The 23,058-nt window shown below is 38.5% G+C and overlaps 2 protein-coding genes across 2 annotated transcripts; both read left to right on the top strand.

The window, feature by feature from the left end:
* Positions 1-4,089: 4,089 nt before the first annotated feature.
* On the top strand, positions 4,090-10,291 carry LOC134822712 (homeobox protein HMX1-like). Its single transcript, XM_063833912.1, has 4 exons — positions 4,090-4,428; positions 7,931-8,040; positions 8,742-8,882; positions 9,176-10,291. The coding sequence occupies exons 1-4, from the start codon at positions 4,248-4,250 to the stop codon at positions 9,386-9,388; spliced, it is 645 nt and encodes a 214-aa protein (XP_063689982.1). The 5' UTR covers positions 4,090-4,247; the 3' UTR covers positions 9,389-10,291.
* Positions 10,292-15,050: 4,759 nt separating this feature from the next.
* On the top strand, positions 15,051-16,109 carry LOC134823607 (uncharacterized). The gene has a single exon (XM_063835138.1). It carries the CDS (start codon positions 15,051-15,053, stop codon positions 16,107-16,109), a length of 1,059 nt encoding a protein of 352 aa, XP_063691208.1.
* Positions 16,110-23,058: the final 6,949 nt, after the last annotated feature.

Raw genomic sequence — 23,058 nt, 5'->3', positions numbered from 1 at the left:
TCGATCCATATGAGCTGAGTGAGGAAGCATCAGAGCTTAAAATAAAGATCATAGACTTATTTTACGAGCCAATGTACAAGTACTTGGAGAAGTTTGAACCAGGCGAGTCTTTGAACTGTGTCCACTAATTTGAAACATCAAATAATTAAATACTTCAAATTTATCGTTTCATTCATACTCATTACCCATCGTTGTCCGTGGATGTGTCCATCTTTACCACTTTTTCAACCTTTACAGTTTCCAAGTTATCCAATTTCATTTATATGAGTATATGAAAATGATAGAGTTATAAAAATCAGTTATAATCACAAACAGAAAATATCAATAAAAAGGTACCATTTGAAAAACCAACAGGTTCCTAGAATCATTATTCAAAATTTGTCTTATAATTTATATATTATTATTAGTTATACAAAAAAGATTACAATGATTACAATGATTACAATGATTACAATGATAAATTTTAGAACCTGGCTCACGCTTAAACTGATTTAAATTTAGACGCATCAGACTTAATCGCATCGTCAAATTTTACTTTATCATTTTTATGAAATAGCAAATAGGGAATTATTGGGTGTCTATGATGATCATAAAGGATAATGTATAATATATATATATTATATAATACATATATCAAATATAGTGAAAACTTGAAAGACGCATCTTTAACACAGATATCCGATCCTTCATTTATTTCGTATTTTCACTGATCGTGGAATATTACAGTTATAATGACAGCGTGAACCACTACATTATGCCCCAGAGGTATAAGACTGGCGGCTAATTGCTCAAAATAACCATAGAATTACACTAAAATCTCACAATATGTAGACCGCTTTTCGCAGACGTCCGACCGTGGTATACAATAGCTTGACCAATGACTGTGTCTTGGTGCTGAAATGGATTGTACCGTTACTGCAATATCCTTGTCCTTTTTCTTTCCGTTTGTGGACCACGTCCGAGCATTTGGCTGTTATTCCAGATCATGGAATGGTGGAAGTAAACTGCAAGCCTGGCCACACTCTCACTGGGGACAATAAAATAACTTGCATCAGAGACATTTCCTTCACTATCGGAACACGTCCAACATGCACTATAGGTTTATTGATTATTCATTTAATTAAGAGTTTGATAGCCATTTTTTGTTAAATTCTTTTTTATGGCAATCAATGTCAAAAATACAAAAACATCAATAAACGCTAAATCGTGATACCCTAGATCACTGCAGGGGGCTGATGACAGAGAACTACCTTTCAACTAACGCAACATTTCCTACCACCTACGGAACTGTGATACCAGTAGAGTGTGCTGCTGGGTACACTCTGCAGGGCAGCAGAGTGGTTACTTGTCAGAATGAGATCCTTTATTCTCACCTCCTCCCACGACCTAAGTGTGTTGACCCAGGTATACAAGGCAGCTGAGTTAATTAATTGAACTAAAATATGATGTCTGATATTCTTAGGCATATCATTTATTTTTAGTCATTAATATCGCCTATTAGTATTGCAAAACATATGTATTTATTTCCACGAACTGTGCGACTTTTAGCTTGCTTTTCACTTAACAAAAATGAACGTTAAATTTCCTTGATGTTGGTCCTTCTTTTATTTTTACTTAACTGTGATGATTATTGTCGAGTGTCGTTGTTTCTCCTATATTTGTCACCCAATAGCTGTTTAAAATTATAATTCAGTTTATTCCTTAATAGCAGATATTATACTTTTATTCGCCAAATATTTCTCGGTTATACTTATAAAAGTTCCAAGAATTATTTTTTCTCTATAGTTTCCATAATAGTATTTACAATAAACCACACGGTTAACTTTACCTGCTACTGCAAGTAATTAAACATAAACTTCAGTTACGATTTGCCATGCTTAACAGACATTTTGATACTTTATCTCTCACTTTAATCATATTAACTCGGTTTAAGTGCACTGAACATGTCAAATAATCATCCGCACAATAAATCACTTTAGACCACCATTGTGATAACAACAATGAAAGTGTCCATCTTGCAGGGCTTTATTCGTTATTCACTAATATAACGATCGTTTCTCAAGTAGATAATGGTTATTTATACACAATAAAAGTCCGGTTATCACGAGTTGTTCGCAGAGTTTTTGAATGCAGACTCCTTTAGGAGAAACAAGCACATTATATAATCCGGTCTCCCTTGTTTTTTGTGTGGATTGTCATGCTGAAAATATTCAGATTATTCCTCGTTGTCGTCTAATTGTCGCGTTTGTGGCCGCCAATAATTTCCTTAACTTTTTACACGGCCAAGGATACTTGGTAAAACTTGGCTTAAGCTCAGTCCGTTAAAAAAACCATGCGGAATATAAATTTCCCAAAGAACTTACGTTTTTGGTGTTCCCGTTCCATGAAAGTATTTCCCAAATAGTTCCCGTCTGGGAAATCAGCTGTCCGGTCCCAACACTTAACTCGTCAGCATCTTAGCATGTAGACATATCATCTCACACGTGCACTATCATCTCACACGTGCACTTCTCTCCTCAAAGATGCAGTTTTCTGATTGGCGAATTTGAATTTTGCTTGTGACAAATCGAACGGTCATCACACATTTTAAAGGGCCCCCTTTACGGCTAACAATTACTAATGAAAATGATGGTGATGAGGCTAATTAGATAATGTTAATTCTCTGTTTAATGACCATGGTGGACCGTAATTGTTTGCATCATATCAAAAGCTGGTTGGGCTGCAGGTTTTAAACAAGAATTGCTGCTTACCATCGCGATGTTTAAAAGTTATGAGAGACATTTTGTGTCACTCTTTTTCATGACGTGGCACTGGGTGTGTAAAAACAACTTAATTAGCTCATCTTGTTTTGTTATATTTCATGTTGCTCCGGTGACACTATACGTACCTTAATTATGAGTTTGTATATGGCTAAATTTGTATGTACTACTTCAGGTGTGATACTAGGTGCAATTAATGACATTAACTTTTAGCTATTGACATATAGAAGTTCGACAGACCTGCAATAAATCGAGACGGAAGGACTGATGATCGAGCCCAACTGAAAGAACCAAATTGGAAAACCGTCGTTATAACCCAGAACTGGTAAGTTGGATGCATGCATGCGGTATTGGTCACCGTGATGGCAATAATGTACTATGAGAAGGTTGATAAGCCAACTATGATTGTTCTTGATAGCCACATTATATCAGTGAAGGAAAATAGGTACAAGCTGACCACTAAGAGGAACATGGCGTCATCCGCAAACCTACCATATAGGTTGCTAAATTAAGTCATAGAGAAAGAGCCAAAAATCAAATTAATATATCGAGTGTGATTATAGTATGTGACAGTTGGAGTCGTGGCGACAATTTGTCGATGCTTGATCGAGTTTTAATCAACACCACGCCGTTTAATCCTGCTAATCCTCGCGATGACCGGTTTGGTCCACCTGTAAAATAACATGCCGTTAATTAAGTATAGTTACTACTGTGTATTCTGAATCCCAAAAACCAAAATAACGCCCACCCCCACCATTCCCGACCTTTTCTTTGCACTGTTATCTATTTGAAAATACTATTGCCATGATCATATTATTATGGTTAAGTTGCCCATGATTGGACCACCAAGTCACCAAGCGCTCCCTGGAAGTTTATTGCCCTTCAGTCACCAAATTAAAAAGTCGTTGAGATTCTGACAAGCATTCTGCGAGGCTCCGGGTAAGAGTGTTAATTTAGGTCACAAGCAGGCCCTTATTTTGGTAATTGCCATTTCATTGCGCCGTCAACAATAATACTGATCATTATATTTTAGGGGATACTCAGCAACCGTTATTATATCGCTGAAGTCATGTGACATCTCCTCAATCAGTTGACGATCTGTGGAAAGCCCTGAACCGCTAGTCACGATTAGAAGAAGGACTGCCAGACTGCGGTCCAACGGAACGAGTCATCACAGTCACATGACCGGGGGATGCGAGAGTACAATACACTGTGTACACGGAGGGGGATTATGTCAGAGCGCTCCTATCAAGCAAGCAATGACGCGTCATGTCACGTGGTGCTCACGTGAGGTCAGTTCGTTAAACACGCGCCATCAGTCCTCCCTCATCAGTTAGACTTCAACTTGCTCTTGTTTGCCGTGCTTTTTAACAACTGCCCCCTCTTCAAAACCTACCTGGGTTCCTATATTACTCGCCTTCTGAGTTCTGATACTTGTCTACAGAATCTGACCCTAGTTTTAAGTTAAAATATCATCGTCTCCCCTCCATGAGTACGCTGAGCAGTAAAGCAATAGCGTTCAGCATCCAGTCCTTATTGAGCAACAACTACAACGGAGTTCCGTCCACCCCCAGGAGGGAGGCCAGGCACCTGTCGTGTTCCACCGAGTCAGCTGGATCACTGAGTCCCACCTGCAGTGATGGCAGTTGTACCGGAGTAACCAGCAGAGGTGAGTGTCGTGTTTTTGGGTTTAGTACTTCCTGTTTTATTACTACATTATAGATAGGATGTAGGGAGTTTGGGAATCGCAAATTGTTACCTGTAGTTGTCTCCCTTACCCTTTAATATCCCGAGAAAACAATAATACATTTCCGCTGCTTTTTAAGGATACATATCAATTGTTCTGATTGGATTTCAGTGGTGAAACTGATGCAGTTAGTCGTGATAAAAATTCCATCCTAGTTTGCTGGTATAATTATCTAGTTAGATACAACTACAACGACTAAATCAAAGATTGTTACTTATTTTTGTTGGTTATACATTTTGTACAGTAAAATTCCGTATTAGTGAATAAGATTTTAAATCAATGCATTTCACGGAGCATAAACTTCAATCTCTCTAAATTCCAAACAAGTTGTGGTCTCCAACACAAACTCAACTCCAACACCAGTGTTTCCCGTACAGTCAAGGTAGTACGTCTGATCTTCCACAAAGTCTCCCTCCCGTACTGTTATAGTGTCGACAGCACAAGGTCTCTTGGATCCATCACCCGCCATAACAACCACCTTCGCTCCATTAAGTCTCATCCGGTTTTCGTTCAACTTTCCATTTATCACTTTTATCTGCCCTATAGCTCTCTGGCCCGAGAAATAGTACCTGAACCACGGTCGAGGATATACACACTCTGTATGGGAAGCGGTTCCAACGTTTCCATCAACTGCGTTTTCGGGGTTATGATAATTATTGTAAGTTGTGCTTTGAGCTACTCGAACTGCTGGAATGTGTTCTCCACTTGTTGCTAAGTTTTGTGAAACGAGTTCTGTCAGCTCTGAAATCTTGCCTTCAATCATCTCCTCTAGCTGTTCCTGACCTTGTTCAACATCGTCCAGTCCTTACTCCAAACTTTCCGGGGGGGGGGGGGGGGGGGGGGGGGGGGGGGGGGCCAAGTGGATATTTGTAGATATTTGGATAATGTCATCCACTTTTTTCGTGAATTATCCATTACAATAATCTACAAATATCTACATTTATCTACAAAAAATGTATATCTCAAATATGTGCCCAGAAATTCTACTGAATTTTTGGAGATAAATGTATAAATTTGTAGAATTTGTAGAATTTTCGTGAATTATCCATTGACAATAATCTACATTTATCTACAAAAAATGTAATCTCAAATATGTGCCCAGAAATTCTACTGAATTTTTGGAGATAAATGTATAAATTTGTAGAATGTCATCCACTTTTTTCGTGGATTATCCATTCTACATTAATCTACAAATATCTACAAATATCCACTTGGCTCCCCCCCCCCCTTTCCATCCTAGTCAAAACAGAACTCAAAGAAGCCCTTATCTCTTGGATGTACAAATTGTTAGCAGTAGCTTGATTCTTCATCAGAGCAAGAGTTTCAACAATAAAGATCTCCAAGCCAGATTTTGCCAACAAAGCACTCTCTTTGATTTCGTACGCTTCATATCCTTTACCCGATAAGCCTGGTCCCGGATCATATCAGCTTTGTTGATAGCCGAGTATCCTTCCTCCCTTATCTCCTGGGCATCCTCTTTGAGAGCTTGGCAAGTGTCAAGTATGCTATCTTTCGAATTAGGACGGTTAGCTTCTACCAATTTCGGGAGCCCTTGGTTTCCAGAAACCACTTCGCTATAAGTAGTAAGCAAAAACAGGGCAACCAAAACCATTTTGGATCATAAAAACGTCGGCAACAGTGCAGTATTCGTAAAATTTGATAGCAAATCAATTTTGAAATATGGAAATATCATTAGACACACTGCTAGTAATTAATTACCTGACGAATTTGATTAAAATGTAGGTCTCGAATAATCGAATAATCAGCCTGGAGGGGGTTCTTGAAGCATATAAATGATAAGGTTTTATTAACAGGATCTTTCATAATACATGTGTATATCGTTATCAACTCAGCGAATAAACTGTACAAATATATTCACTCCCTGTTTGACATAAAACTTAATTAAGCTGTGCGACCCTATTCCTCAAATCCGCTTCAGTTTGGACGTACTATTTCCATACTTTTCTTTCATTCACAGGGAGTATCCAAGATTGAGCCATCAAAGTACCATCACCATTATTCAGGCCCCAACACGTGACACGACTCCAAATCACGTGTGCTTCTTTTAAAGCAGACAGTATTCTTGACAAGAAAAACCGTTTGTACACGACAAGCGCGGCAGACTCTGGTCTTAGCCATTCGTTGGAGTGGTTCTTAAAATATCGTCTGGGCACCTTTTGCTGCAGCGGGACGTTGTTCAAGTTCAATGATGTGTGATTTGGTTGCTTGACAAAGCAGCTTTGGTGTCGTGCAATGTGCACAGGTTATTTTGGTCGCTTTTTGCCACGCCTTAATGGACGGCAATTGAAGGGAAATTATCTCAATCGTTCTCTGATGATTCACTAAATTGTTCGTTTCACGATTGGGATACATTTAGAAACCTATGAAGAAAGTAAACAAAACTCCAATAGGTCAGTCAATGTTCTAATTAGCAATTAGCTTCCAGCAAGGATTGAAATGGAAGTGGTAATAGTTTCTTTGAAGGCAGTACTTAGAGGTGTAACCTGTGCAGTGTGCAGTGTGCAGTGTGCAGTGTGCAGTGTGCAGTGTGCACTGTGCAGTGTGCAGTGTGCACTGTGCACTGTGCACTGTGCACTGTGCACTGTGCACTGTGCACTTAATGAGTGTTGACTTAATCAGAATATACCCCTGGCCCTGAAGTATTTATTCTCAAGTATTTTATAAATAGTCCCTTCTTTTCATAACACCAGCTGTTACTCATAATACCCGCTCATGTCATGAACAGAAAACCTGCTTGAAACTGGCCCACAAGCTGGGAACATGACCCTGTCAAGCAAGCAAATATCCTAACAAGTGACACTGTGACACTCCATCTTCATAACTAATTATCATATCACCATCAAACTTTAAGAGCCACAATCCTGATGACTCAGTGTATAGCATTAATAGTTGTGTACGAGCTGGCTGTTTTCTGGTCATCATCAAGCCACTGAAGTATATGTCACATTTCTGTTGACGCGGATGGAAAGTAGGCCAGGGTTATTGATTGGAGTGCTGTAAAGAGGGGTTTAATGCTTGCTATGAGTGGGGTATACTCCTTGCTAAGAGTTTCTTAATTAATAAGTTGTTGGTAAATGGTAATAACGAGGTTTGTAGTTTTAGGGGCAGCTTCACCGGGGGTCCTGTCAGTTTATAGGGGCTTGTTTGACATATTGTATAAACGGGGCATTTACAGTTTTAATATCAATTAGATAGTCCAGCTGTGGTTTGGTGGCCGAGAGACTTTCAGGGGTGATCGAAAATGAAATCATCACGAGAGTGAAGCTAAAAATAAACACTTTGCCTGAAATAGTATTTAGAAGACTTGAAATCGAATATAATACATTATTAGCGGTTCTTTATTTTAGTCGGGAAGCCAGATTTATCGACACTGTTTCGTCGCTGACCAAGTTCCTCATTTCAGATCCAAAGACCCCGAAGTCAGATGGTAGTTCGATGGAAACATGTGAGTCGTCCCCTGAGGAACAGGACCTGAATAGCAAGAAACCAAGAACTATCTTCTCAAGAGAGCAGGTACTTCTAGCTTTTTTACTGCATCCTTAGACTTTTCCCATGCTTATTACTTTTATATAAGTCACCATTTGATTTAATTTATCTTTATCAGGTTCAACCTGAATTTACCATAAAGGTTCACAAGAGAAATGCTTTCAACGTGTTTGTTTCTTTTATCAAATCCTCGTTGTACGGCCAAAATATCTAATTCAATTCACTGTCACTGGTACGAAAATAAACTAATTTTTGGTTCTCACAAAAGTCATGATAAATATCTCTCCATTTTTACGAGGCTTATCAAATATTCAGCTAATTGATAGGAGTGTATGTCGAAATAGATTTTCTACATTCCGATGCTTGTGACCTAACATTGTTCATATCGGGTGATATCCTATTTAATTCGCTTTCCAAATTCACCTCACATGATAATGGCCAGGCTAAATCTCTCTTTTAACCAAAGAAATGACGAGTACGTGCACAACTCCTAAATGAATTTATCTCGTTAGGTCACCATGGCTTGTATCAGTTTATTTGATTATCCTACCATATTTGTAGACGTCATTTCAAAGTTTGTTTTCAAGTTCACTGACGTGGTCGAGGCCTACAACCTTAGTATTTTAGAAGTTGTTAAAACAGCACACTGCATGCCCAGGTGGCGGGCAAAGACATCGAACGATTTAAAGCTTCCTTAATTATGTTTTGTGACCAGAAACAAATTTCAGGTTCAAAAATTGGAGGAAGCCTACTTGACAAAACGTTATCTGACGAGACGGGAAAGGAAAGAGTTGGCAGCAAGTGCAGATATCTCACATACGCAAGTCAAGATATGGTTTCAGAACAGGCGAGCTAAAGCTAAGCTCAAGGTACAGTTTGCACCCGAGCAGATTTTATTTAAGGAAATTTATCTCAATCTATGTTTCGATTGGCAAATTTTCCCGCCCAAAATCTAAAGTGTGGTTTTTAAACTGAATGTTTAAAATTAGAAAGTTCTATATCTCTAGTGAAGCCTTTTACGTATTCAAGTATTCAGCACTGACTGGCCCAATATGATTATACGATTTATCAAGTGCAACAGTAACACTAACACTATCTTGACACGAAAATCATTGAAAATATTACATCTCTTTCCAAAATTTGATCAATACCCCTTATTCAGGACCGTAGAGCGATAGCACTGATGCAGAGCGCGATAACATCCCAAAGATTGCAACTCTACTCACACCTCCCTCCAGTATCCCTTCTCCCACCCCTCGGCCCAGACTCCTTCCTTCCCCCTCGACCCAACAACCTCATCACTCCCATCCCCACCAAACTGCCAGCCATTAAACCTAGCGTTAGTCAGCACTCAGCTTTTAGCTGGTACTTGTAGGGGGTCGTTATCTCTACTGATCTGTAGATTGCAGTTAATTAGAGGGAGATTGTCCGCGAAATAAACATTTTTATTGTTCGTGAAGGAGAATGATTAGTTTCGCTTGAGACACGATCTGGAGACTGGAAGTGAATGAAATATTGGGTGAGAGAGACTGATAAATTAACAGACGTTAATTAAGTAACCACGAAGTTGAGCTAGTATAATCTGAAGGATCAGATCACCGATTATTGATGACATTAAATGACTGCACTTCATCAAATGATAGAACTGATCGAGTTGGAATGACTTGATGTGGCCCAAACAGGATTTACGAAGTTAAACTTAATGATTTTTACGACCAAGAATGCTGTGCTGACAGATTTTTTTAGTTACATGCAATATGTAACGTAAAAATACCCTTTTATTAAAGTTTCTGACTTTAATGACAAAGTATTTGAATATTTGACGGAACAATTTTTGACGATAACGAAATATTGATATGGTGTTTGATTGAATTTTTGACAGGAAACATATTTATATTGTTTAGTAGACGTGTAGGTAGATAGATTGACAAGATATTTAAATTGACCAAATTGCACCGATTCATCCCGGTAACAGGTAAATTATTGTAGGATCCCACTTAAATTAACTGCATACTGTACGATCATATTCTTTATTTCATCTTGATATTATTTTAGTTACATATTATTGGATTAAAGTACATTGGATAACGACTGGTTGAGTCGTTGGGATGAATTGAAACTGTGCGAATTTTTGACCAAATCATCGTTACGTAATAACAATATTATTATGAACTATTTAACCTTACTATTTAACTTTATTTGACCTTGTAAAGTATAAGTAAAATGTTTGTATAGTAGGCTTGATTATTTCCAAGTTTTTTGTTATTGACTTTCATTACACAGTTGTTTATTTTCTAAAAATACACCCGAAACTCCTTTCTTAAGTACCGCGCTTTTCATTTGATAAAACAGTTCACAATTTGATAATTTGTGTACAATTCAATTTCGCCGGGGCAAATAACGAGGTGCGCTAGATTTGAGTTTTTTCCATCGATGACTTAACACTTTCAGCTTGATATCAGAGATAAAAGTTACTGATGCATGTTCGCTTTTAATTCAACTAAGGTGATCTAGGCGGGCACTAGGCCATACTGAATTCAGCAGAAATCATTGTTTTGTCTCATGATTCAAAGTTGGACTTTGATCAAATTTAAATAACAAAAACATGCAGTTTAAATTACTTTTATAAATTTCATAATTTATCCTCTTCTAGCGGTCTCAAGCAAATTGTATTTGAAAACTCTATTCTCCTGTTTTTGAACTCTATAATATTAATCGCACTATCATCATCGAAAACATTAAACTTTGAAGATTTGAATGGTTGAGAACTAGAAGGAGAGGGGTTGTTACGTACTTGATTCACGATGTCAATCCTTCGCATCTCGCCGATCTGTGATTGCGAGAAGCATATTTGATGCGCGCGCGACCCAGTAGTGCATCGCGTTACAAGTTACGTACATGCAGTTTGTTAACGTTGTATGGGGGTTTCTGGCAATGTTGGGACATGGACAGACTTAAAGTTAACGGGTGATACTCGTAAAATATTTCAAGACTGTAGACGAGTCCAACTCGGCACGCGTCTTGGTAGGTTATAAACCTACAAGGACAGACTGACAGAGATGTCTTAAATGGCGAAAATTCCGCTGACGTAATATTTTTAGGGGCCGAGCAAGTTTTAAATGATGACTTCGGTATCACAAATCGAACATGTCCGAAGATTGAATACTTATAGCCTAACCTCCTCCATCCAACATATGTTTTTTAATGTCAATCGTTGTATAAGCTTACAAGTCATAAGTTAGATCATATAATTATTCATTACATTTTGTTAAAGTTAGATCACAAACTAATTTTGTAGTGCAGTAACTGCAGATGATGATTAATCATTCTACGCTGATCATTATCACGGGCTAACTTTAAAACGTTTTTTATAATATTATGTTTATATGGAGCTTTGTTGAACATTAATTACCCTATAACCCTCTAACTCTAACCGGTACCTCAACCCTATCCCTAAACCAGCAATCTATATAACCGCAACAAATCTGAGAAACTTTTTTATACAGTAATGTCAAGTGATCAAAACAGTTTTTAGTCGATAACTTGTGATTAGGGAAGATGAATCATTGTAATCCTATGACTATGTCCTTATCTCTGCAAGTTATGCGGTTGATATAAAATACGTATTATACTACTTATTATTATTACACATATTACATATTACATATTACATATTACATATTACATATTACATATTACATATTACATATTACATATTACATATTACATATTACATATTACATATTACATATTACATATTACATATTACATATTACATATTACATATTACATATTACATATTACATATTACATATTACATATTCAACGGCTTAGTGGCTCAGTTGGTTAATCCAGGCCTGGTATTGCTTGAGGTACCAGGTTCGATTCCCGACTCTGCCACTAGCCGTGGGGTGAGCGTCGTCGACGCTCAGCTAAGGATCCTGAGTGGTCTATGCAGCCCCCCGGTCCACTCAGCCAAATACTCGAGAAATCGGGTGTGAGGGTTAAATGAGGAGCTGCCCATTGCAGCAAAGTCTCGGGCGAAGAAAGTATGGTACACACTACCTTAACCGTCACTGGCCTAATGTATAATTGAATCCTTCGGCTTCCTGTAATTGGCTGGTTACACACTTGTGTAACAATGTGGCTGTTGGAATGTCCGAAGTAAAATAAGAATTGAGATAAAAATATTACATATTACATATTACATATTACATATTACATATTACATATTACATATTACATATTACATATTACATATTACATATTACATATTACATATTACATATTACATATTACATATTACATATTACATATTACATATTACATATTACATATTACATATTACATATTACATATTACATATTACATATTACATATTACATATTACATATTACATATTACATATTACATATTACATATTACATATTACATACAATATATGTATTACTATTATCATGAAGCTGGTTTCAACTGCCGGCCGGGGATCTTTTAGAAACAATATCGACATTCGAGACGAGGGTGGAGGGTAAATACATGTATTAAGCACGCTTGGCAGCTTCACTTTCACAGCACAGTATTGGAATATATGGCCGGGCGGCAGTTGGCAGTACTTATCAGTGATCATTAATTAGCTGGCCTATTCAGATCTCAGAATCTTAAAGAACTATAGAACTTACGAGTTAAGATATAAAATAGTATGGTTTGACTCTGAAAGTTAAATTTAGTTTTTTGTATGTTCTTTAAGCTCAAGCCTGGAGGGGTTGTTCAAAACATATAAGTGATACGAGCTCAAGACAATGTCGGGCTCCATAATCCATATACGGTGCCACTTATCCAAGTAAAAATGTTGAAAGTGGTGAAAATACAGGTAAAGAATTCTCTATAATATATTTCGTCATTGATCAAACTCCAAGAAGTTACAAGTCAGTTGCAGTTGCACAATCCATAGTTCGTGATGACACCCCGCCCATAAAAATGTTTCCCAAAGGATTAAGTTTTGCTTGCTGCTCTTGACCCCTATTCGGGGTTGTACGGCACATTGACGCGATAAACAAGTTAAACACAATGTTAAACTGATTCTGAATATAATCTTATCTGTAATTCATACAGACAGGAAAAACAAAGCGTGATCAGATACATATACAAAATTCCTGATTTAATCGCTAGTTGTTTAGTTAAAACCTTTGGGAGAGTTAAACTTAAAGGCCCCATGATCTATGCAATGGGTTTATCATATCAACATAATGCGCATACGACAGAATTGTCTTATATTATTTCACTGTGACCACGCCTTTTAGAGTTCGATGTCAAGTTTTTACAGATAAAGCATTTATCCATATTATCGATTGTCTCTTATGTACGTGTTCAAAAACCCGTAAATAGGGTGCCACGGTTCCGGCTTTTTGATGTTTTGATTACTATAATGTGAAACTCAATATGAAGTGGCTGCATGGCGCTTATCCGGTCATATTGCGGCAGCAACTTTGATAATTTTATCAATTGTCGGCGGCCATGCAGCAAATCACAGGTTTTCTGAGTTAGTCAAAGAAAATTGTATTATATTTTCACTGTCTTAAGTACCTTTGTTTTTTTGCTAGCCGTATGGTCTGTTGCGTCAAGTCTGAAGTCATGCTCTTACTGGGCGGTGCTCAGCCTGTCATTCCGCCGAATCTCTATGTTTATGAATATGAACATTATACTTATAGCCTGGGGTCCCCAGGTAATCATGCTCTAGTAGTATTAGTTAGTAGGAGAGCTGATAGGAGAGCTTTTGTTTAGTAGGGATGATGGAGAATTGATGCAAAAACTGAGTCAATTGAAGATCTGGCATCGTGTAAAGTCGGCTACAAAATAATAACTTATTAAATATTAAATATAACATTAACTAAATATTAAATATAACATTGATTATTTATATTTTATAGATCATTCCATTTAAAGGTCACCCCAACCTGGAGGATTCGTGCAGTGTTATAGAGTCTCATGATTTGATAGTTCTTTCATTCAAATTTCTGATTGTTTCTGAATAGACTCAGTGAAGACAGATTCTAATGGAAATAAATGGCTGAATAACGTATCGACATTTCTACGTCATACTCATATTCTCAATAATTTGTTATATAGTAGTATAGATCGAAAAGATCTGGTGACCATCTCATGTTAAAGGTACCCAAGAATAAAAGGTCCAAAGTTGATGACAGACGTTTCTCAAGCCATGCACCGATTGCATGGAACTCTCTTCCAATGATGTTGAGATGTATTACTGATACCAACTGCTTCAAGCGAATGTTAAAGAACCATTTATATAATCAGTTTTGATGTTTTTTATTCCCATTTGTCTTCACTTTGCAAGACACATTGGCTTTTATTTTTTACTGCACTCCATTTTATGTCTTGATCTCTACCTTTCTAGGATCTGTCTCTCTTTTTTGTTGATCAAGTCACTGTATTATCATTTATAATACCTACACGTATTGTATGGTTTCTGCTTCTTTTTAGTTTAGTGTGGTGTTTACAATAAAAGATGTTTTAATTTTGTCTTAAGCCTTTTTGAGTTATACTTTTGTTCATTTTACACATTTGCTCACATTACTCACAGTCAGCCGCTCTGACATGGTTAATCTCTTCCTTGTGTTGTTGGTTAATCATATGAGCGGGATATAAATACCTCATTTCATTTCATTTCATTTCATTTCATTGAAAGTATTAAAACGTTGGGTTACCCCACCGTATAGTATGGAATTCATGATTTTCGTGGGACCAAAGTACTTTAAACTTTTTTTCGTAGTTTTTTATAGTTTATAAATATTTTAGCTTATGAATATATTTAATACTACAAATAATAATATAATTGAACAATAATATGATCGAAGCTAAATTACTGAATACAACCAAGAATTAAATTCATGTTAAGTAATTTTATGAAAATTTTTGGCAATATTCCTGCTCATTACGATGTGTTTATAGCCGGGGATTTTAATTCTCGTCTGGGTCGTAAATCAGATGGTGACATCCTTTCTGGTTTATCACGCAATATGGGTATGTATGGAGTCGGTCAACGTAACAGCAATGGCCAACGTTCGCTTGATTTTATGATTGAGAAGGATTTTTATGCCTGTAACACAAGCTTCAAACATTCAGCTCGTCACATTACATCATGGCACGGTACTACTACAGCCCGAGGTGATCCTGACAAAACCGTGAAATACTACAAGCAGATTGACTACATCCTTTGTAAATCTAGCTACAAAGTGAATATCACGGACGCTCGTTCATACGGAGGAGCCCTACTCAAATCAGATCACAAGCCTGTAGTCGCTCGCGTCACACTCCACCAGAAGTACCTTGTCCATAAGAAGCACAAGACGTCCAGAAAGCTTGACCTCAAGAGACTACAAGATCATGGAGTTAAGAAGAAGATGCTGAGTACGTTTGAGAAGAAAGTAAGAATGAGACGCAAGACAGGCAACCCCAACGATGACCTCAACAACTTGATAACAGATGCCTATAACACTGCTGACGAGGTGCTAGGAACTATACCTCCAAAAAAGCACAAATCCTTCAGTACTGATCCTGAGATCGCTGAACTGTCACTTGAACGCAAGCAGCTGATGATTGCGAATATGCAGAACAAACTCCCGACCAACAGGAAGCATGTCAAGACCAACATCAACCAGCTAAGACGTAAGATTACAAAGAGACTCAGAGATATCAACAACCGCAGTGCTGACACACTCGTCGAAGAGATAAACAACACAGACAACGCCCGGAGATACTTTGGAGCCTCTAAGATACTCGCCAAAGGATATGTTAGACCAGCTCTAACCGTCCACAACTCTGCTGGGAATATCGCAGGTACTAATGAGGAGAAAGCGAGGATTATTAAGGAGTACTTTGAAGCTGAGTTCAACGACGCTGATGAGCCTACCCTTCCTGCCTTCCTTGACCCCCCATCTAGCCTTAACAGTCCCATCACCGTTGCAGAGATAGAGAGAGCCATCAGTAAACTCAAGTCTGGTAAAGCAGTGGGTATTGACAACGTTCCTGGTGAGGTCATGAAAGCCCTGAACAACCCCTCCTTCATGAAGAGCTAGCTAAAGTGTTCAACGAGTCTTTCGAGAAAAACATTCACATTGAAGCAATAGGAGCAGGCATCCTCACACCACTGGCTAAGCCTGGTAAAACTCGTGGCCCAGTTAAGTCGATACGACCATTGACCCTGCTGAATGTTTCTAGAAAGATCCTGTCACTGATAGTGCTAAACAGAATAGAGAGAGCTGTGGAAAACTTCACCGGACCGTTCCAAGCTGCCTACAAAGCTGGCAGGAGCTGTGCCGACCTAGTTTGGGCACAGAGCATGCTCATATCTGTAGTAATGAAGAAGGAGTTTGAATGAAACAAAGTGAGTATCAACATGTCAGCTGCCTTCAATACCATCCGCAGAGGTACAACAATCAGACTACTAGAAGCTGCAGGATGCTCCAGAGACGACCTGAGGCTTGTACAATACCTCATGGCTAACACCACTCTAGTAGTCAGAGTGTGTTCTACTGACTCAGAGATGTTCTCTTTCAACATAGGAAAAAGCACAGCTGGTAAATTGTTTACCCTCAATCTAGCTGGAGCTGTAGTGCACATAAGAGCAGTCCTCCCCTCAAGACCCAACCCTCCGATAGCCGATAACCACATGCCTCTTGAGTCCGGCTATTCAGACGATGTAGAGGAGATTGGTGAAGATATGGAGGAATTACAGGATATCTTTCAGATCTCCAAGAATATTCTCAGTGAATGGAGTCTCTTTGTCAATGACACAAAGACAAAGTTTACCAGAGTGTATTTAGAAGAAGTTGGTGCCTGTGACGAGTGGGGTAATGAACTAAGAGGAAAAGAGGAGTGGAGAAACGAGACGCTTCTTGGTACTAAGCTTGGATCAGAGCAGGATGTTACTACTAGAATAAATAAAGCTAACTCTGCCTTCTGGTCATTTGACAAGCTGTGGTGCCAGGGATCAGAGAGGAGTCAGATAACTGAGAAGAGAAAGATCAAACTCTACGACTCACTAGTAGTATCAGTGCTCCTGTACAACTGCTGCTGCTGGTCCGTACCTCAGCATGTTCTAGAGTCTGTAGATGTTGTTCAGAGGAAGCACCTCAAGCGCATCCTACACATCTATTGGCCTAGCTCAATATCTAACAAGGCCCTCTACGCTCGTACCCAGACCAGGCCCCTTTCCGAGAGAGTGGAAAAGGCACGGTGGACAATGCTAGGTCATGTTCTACGCAGTGACAACGACACGCCTGCCTACCAGTCTCTGTTATTTGCTACACTAGGATGTCAAACAATAAAGGGACGAGTGGGTAGACATAGGACTAATTTGTATGATATTATTGTGAAAAAGGACCTATTTAAGAGACAAATTTATTTGAAAAATGAAGATGATTTTACCAACTTAGTGAACTTAGCAAGAGATAGAGTAGGATGGAGGAGTTTATTTACTTTGAGACATATTGAACGAATGAGTCTTCATAAGCGTAAATAGGCCAGCACTTTGCTGAGCCTCTTTAGGTGCTCTTTTGTTTATAGATGTTATTATATATATATATGAAAATTTTTAATTGTACTGACCTACTCAGATCATGAAAACATAAATTTTATTTATAAAAGATAATATCTTGGGCATGTCAAATCGATTTTGTTAAAAAATTGAATACCGAATAAATGAAGAGGAATGAAGATCGGGGATTTTGAAGCGCAATAGGTCAACATTAGTTTGACCAGTCACCATTCCGTGAATATTCAATCGAAAGATTTCCGAAATTCTCGACTATACTGTTTTGCACAGTGATCAGCTGATATACTAAACCAAACCGTTACAACTACAAGTGGTGTTGGTGTCAGAACCATAATGGTATTACCAGTATTGCTCATGTTTTATTTATCTAATTAGGGTTTCAATAATCGCAAGACGTCGATACATGCAACTCATAGGTCTGTACATGGAAATCGTTATCAAATGCTGCACTTCATTGACTCTACCGTTGTTGCTGTGGGGACGTCAAAGTGCGCCCAACAGTCTGTTATAGCCTCGAAAAATCGCCTCATTTTTAACCGCATGCAATTTGAAGTTGCCTGTTGCAAACTTATTTTTATCTTATCATCTTCTTTCCGAAGAGTGTCATGTCTAGGAAAGTAATTGAGCGGTTAAAGAAAAGAAAACTTACTCGTAGATTAAAATGTTTCAATATTCAGCGCGATTCCTGTTTTGTTGCTCCTTTGGTATATGTTTACTTACAATTTTTATCATGTTTAAATTGAAAAATATTGACTCCTTTATTACAACTTTTTTGATTTCTGCTTTTAATGATTCGATAGAATATTTACAAATAAACTTTGATGCCAAACATACGTCACCCTTTTAGTTAATTTCATAAGTCTAAGACATTAACGGAGAAAACATCTGAAAGTGTGATCGAACAGAAACTCAAAACAGCTGATACTGCTTTATCAAATCTACACGTTCAGTTCTGCTTCTTATCTATAAACCGTTCGATGGTAGAAAACTTGAAGATCATCGTAGTTTACTGGTTCTTGTCATCATGCATTACAGTTGGTAAGCGTCAGGATTAATTTGCGATTATTTATATATTGAATTGTGTTATTAATTTGTCTCCCTTTACATCTCCCCTTGCTAGACCGTCCATAAATCTGCCCTTTTAAAAACTAACGTCGGTAATCATTTCAGTTCGGGGAGGAGACCAAACTTGCAAACTACCCTCTTCCCCTTTTGGAGTTGTGAAGACCAATGGCGGGTGTCCAACCTTTGACAAACCATACTGGCTCGCTAAAACTTCAATAGATATCACGAAGACTGACGGGTCTTTACCGACTGTAACCTTTGATTCCACCACTGATTTCAAGCTTACAGGTTATTAATTATTTGATGGCTGAGCGTTTTTTCTTACACGATAGACACATTTACAGTACTTTCTCCCCCGTCAATAACGCTGTTTTTGGGAGGAGAGATTTCGCGTAAAATATTCACGTTGTTCAGGGAATCAGGAGACCGCGTTATAAAGGATCACTTAATTTTGTGATAAATTCAGCGTTGACCGCGTTGTACGGAGGGGTGTTATAAAAAGGGAATACTGTATGGGCGATATACTGAAATCTGCTTGATCGTAAAAATGAAAAAAGTGGCTCCTACAGTTTGTTGGCTAAAAACTTACATAGCTGACACTTGACATGCTATCTTTGTAATAATCATATTGTGTCATGAATGATTGAGCTATCAAGTAGCTTCATTTTCCCAGGAAAGACGTACACGATGGACATGTGCTTTGCAACAGGCAGACAGGGGCTAGCGTATGTTAACCCGAAGGGCAAATTTTGTTGGTTTTTGACACCCAACAGGGCCTGTCCTTTTGGAGCAAAAACTGAAACTGTTTCTGTTACTGCCTCTGATTTGAACTTCAACTGTGATTCAGGTAATTCACATTATTTGTTATTGATAATTCATTTGAGGATAATTTTGATGATGCAATCAATGTGAATGCAGAAATGGCCATAGCGACCATACTGAAGTTTCTATTTTCCCTAAGTTTTTTCCTGTAGGCCACTAATATGAGTACTAACTCAGGAGGAGTACGTTTTTTCTATACTAGTAGGAGTACGCTTTTCTAACGTTAGAACGTTTCACTAAATCATTATCTTTTGTAGATTAGTGCAAGTAAGGACTAAGGTATAAGCTTTGCGGCGTGACAATTTATATTTTCCCTATTTTGTAGTTGTATAAGTTAAGGCACACTGTACAGGGTACCGGTAAGGTCATCAATTCATCTGTAAATTTTGAGATAACACTTATTTTTCAGGAGTTTCATCGTTCTGTTCCGGTCAAAGTCAAACTCTAACACTGAAGTATTGCTGTGTTACCAACGCCCCTCACTCCGGTAAGTCTACATCAACGAAATATAAATAGAACTTCATTTTGACGTTTAATTCCATTATTTTCTACGTCGAAATGCTTTTCTAACTTACGTCTTCTTTTCTAATCTACTCCTGTACCATTTTGAATAACAGCCCACCTTTCTCAGCATTGGCAGAGATATTCCCGGAAGACCGGATCACGCTGTTCCGATCTGGTGGGAAATGCCAGGAGTTGGTATCTATGACGTGGACTGAAGGATTCTTCAGTATGGGCTCGAATAGCAACCTAAACGTTGTAGAGTCGTCTTTGGTGAGCGTTTTAAACTTAAATAGTTCGCTCTTTGTACGATTTATTTATTTGTAGACTGATATCACGATTGAAATATAATTTCAAAATTGATGTGTCTGGCTCCCTATCATCAATTTTCATGATTCAAATTTCAATATTATGATCGAGAATTGCACTGTACAGACAGTCTGATAGTACTTGTAAAACATGAATAAGGCTACGAAGACAAGGCACAAGCGTATTAAAGTATTTAAGATTATGATGTCAGCACAACAAATACCATGATTAAATTATAAAGCTTATCTTTCCACAGGTAGATACGACAGTTACGGGAAGTTCAGTGAAATTCCATCTCTGCCATTATCAAAAACGTAAGGTTCTCAATTCTCAACGTGATACAGTATATTATACAGTATCACGTGATATATACAAATTGTGCTTGTACCACATGGTGATTATCTCAACATAATTAATTTTCATTTCTTTTGGCATGAACCCAATTTATTGCTTTGGCTTTTCATCCCAATGCAGGAAAAGTCTTTTTCAGCTTTTAAAAAAAAACCCTCTATTTTTGGTGATCGATGTAATCGGTCGGAGTGTCGCAAGAATACATTTCAATTAAAAAGTGTTACCCTTATTAATGATAATACCTGACATTTTAATAAATGCGTAATAAAGATAAATAGCATTATAAAGTATTTGTCTCTACACAAGGCTCACATGATCAAATGTTTTAAGGCCCGTCTACCTGGCCGGGACACAAAACACTTATAATCACTCAATAATCTACAGAACTTGCAGCATTTTAAAGTGCTATCTGTCTCAGACTTCGTTTTCCTGAATATCTTCCAATGTAGCACCACTGCCAGTGCTGTCTCTAGTGAGACGGCTCGTTGATATAACGTTGCCACTAAACCTGGCTGTTGACGGCTCCAGAGCACCCAACGTCATATCTCCGCCGTCTACCTCACCTAGAGTTCGTCTCCTAGACATTCTACTTGTGACAGGTGCAGATGTTGCAGGTCTAGTAGTGTGACTTACTGATCTGGCAGTCCGCTCATATTGACTGATCGTGGATAACCTCCGACCTTCAACGACAGACACTCTGGATATAACTGTTGTTACTGACTTTCTACCTTCATTAACCATTTTCTTAGCTCTTCTCATGAGATCAAACCCATTGTAGATAATAGGGTTCAATACACTGTTAATTGGTATAAAGATAATGGAGAAGAAGTCGTAGTAAGGACTGGCGTTGATAATGTGTGTAGCATGTAGTATGCAAATCACACAGAACGGGATCCAACAGAAGAAATCTGTTGCTATAATCAGAGCTATCTTCTTCTGGAGAGCTTCCATCTGGGGGCGCTTACCCTCGCAGTCAGACACCCCACTTCTCCTTACAGACAAGAGAATAATCATGTAAGACAAGGCAATCAGCACGAAGCAAAGGAAGTTGACAGCTACCACTGACATGGAGTAAGCTAGTTGAGTGTTGTCATCGGAGACTATGTACTTGAAGATGCACACTCCGTCACTTCCGTAGAAGTTCAGCAGTCTGCCTGCATCAGATGTGTCGTTGAAGATGTGCCCGTCAAACACTTCCACCACATCCTCCCAATTGTTGATAGTAACGTTAAGAGTGGAAAACTGTTCATTACTCGGGTCAACATAAGACAAGTACTTCTCGTGGATTGCCCTATGCTCGTTTAGAGTTGTTAACCTCTTGAAGAGGGTGTTGTTTTGATAAAATCGTCCGTTGTTGAAGTATTTCCTAAAGATTGGTGACGGTACAATGGGAATCACAGCGATTGTTACCGATAAGATCATTATAAGAACCCCAACAAGGGCTATCTTGAAACGAAACGGGGACGACAAGGACTTTTGGTTAAACGGGAATAAGATGGAGAACGCTCTAAAGCAACCTAAAGCGACCATTGCGAATAATGACACTTGCGTTCCAAAGGTAGACAAGACTCCAAGTAAATCACAATGCTTGGTGGTCAGCCACTGGAACTGTTGAACACAATACCTGTCGGTGTACTTGTAGTGCATCACCACTATGTTCAGGAGATAAACTCCAATACAGAGGTCCCCAAAAGCTATGAGATTAACAAAGCAGTCGTTAGCGAAAGATACTGTGAGAGAGTCCCTGGGTGGTTTAAAGGCCTCGGGGAGCCGATCAATTAGAGTTAGGATGTTAATTAGAGTAGCAGCAGACGCTATAAAAACCGCTACTACACTCATAATATCGCTTGATATGAGTTTCTGGGAGCGAGCACACTCAGAGCCGCACTCATCAGAGGAATCTGAACAGTGGTGATGACCGTCGCAGAGCTGGGAGCGTGGGATGAAGCTGGGGAAACCCTTCCTGCAATGGAAGGTGTTGACACATCCCTCCTCGTCTGAACCATCTCCACAGTCGTCATTCAGGTCACAAACCTGCCCTCTACTGATACACCTAGTGTTGTTGCACTGAAACCCAAAGGTCTCGACAGTGGTTCCACTGATGAACACGTTTTCTAGTCGGTTTGTAAGAGTGTTCAGCGTCTTAACCAAGTTTGATTGGGTGCCCAGAGAGCAGGGAATATTAGAAATGTCGGACAAATGACAATGAGATTCCTCTTCACAGAGCCCGTTGCAAGTCAGTGCAGTGTAAGCTACACCAAAAGTGTTAATACACGGTCGTTTGGTTGATGGTAGTGTGAAAGTAGGTCCATCTTCGTTGTAGTTGTACCCTTCGGCGAGTTCATACCCTTGAGAGGTTCTACATTTGATGAAGGAAGTAGAACTGTCTGATATCAAGCCTGGCAGACATGGCGGGATAAATC

This window comes from Bolinopsis microptera, chromosome 11 (assembly GCF_026151205.1).
Source record: "Bolinopsis microptera isolate Bmic1 chromosome 11, MBARI_Bmic_1.0, whole genome shotgun sequence".
NCBI classification, from domain to species: Eukaryota; Metazoa; Ctenophora; class Tentaculata; order Lobata; family Bolinopsidae; genus Bolinopsis; species Bolinopsis microptera.
This window is presented reverse-complemented; position numbering and strand designations above follow the sequence as displayed.

Coding starts and splice junctions, on each gene's coding strand:
- LOC134822712 (XM_063833912.1), top strand. CDS start 4,248: ATGAGTACGCTGAGCAGTAAAGCAATAGCGTTCAGCATCCAGTCCTTA. Junction 8,041..8,741: donor CTATCTTCTCAAGAGAGCAG/GTACTTCTAGCT, acceptor AACAAATTTCAG/GTTCAAAAATTGGAGGAAGC. Junction 8,883..9,175: donor GAGCTAAAGCTAAGCTCAAG/GTACAGTTTGCA, acceptor CCCCTTATTCAG/GACCGTAGAGCGATAGCACT.
- LOC134823607 (XM_063835138.1), top strand. CDS start 15,051: ATGGGTATGTATGGAGTCGGTCAACGTAACAGCAATGGCCAACGTTCG.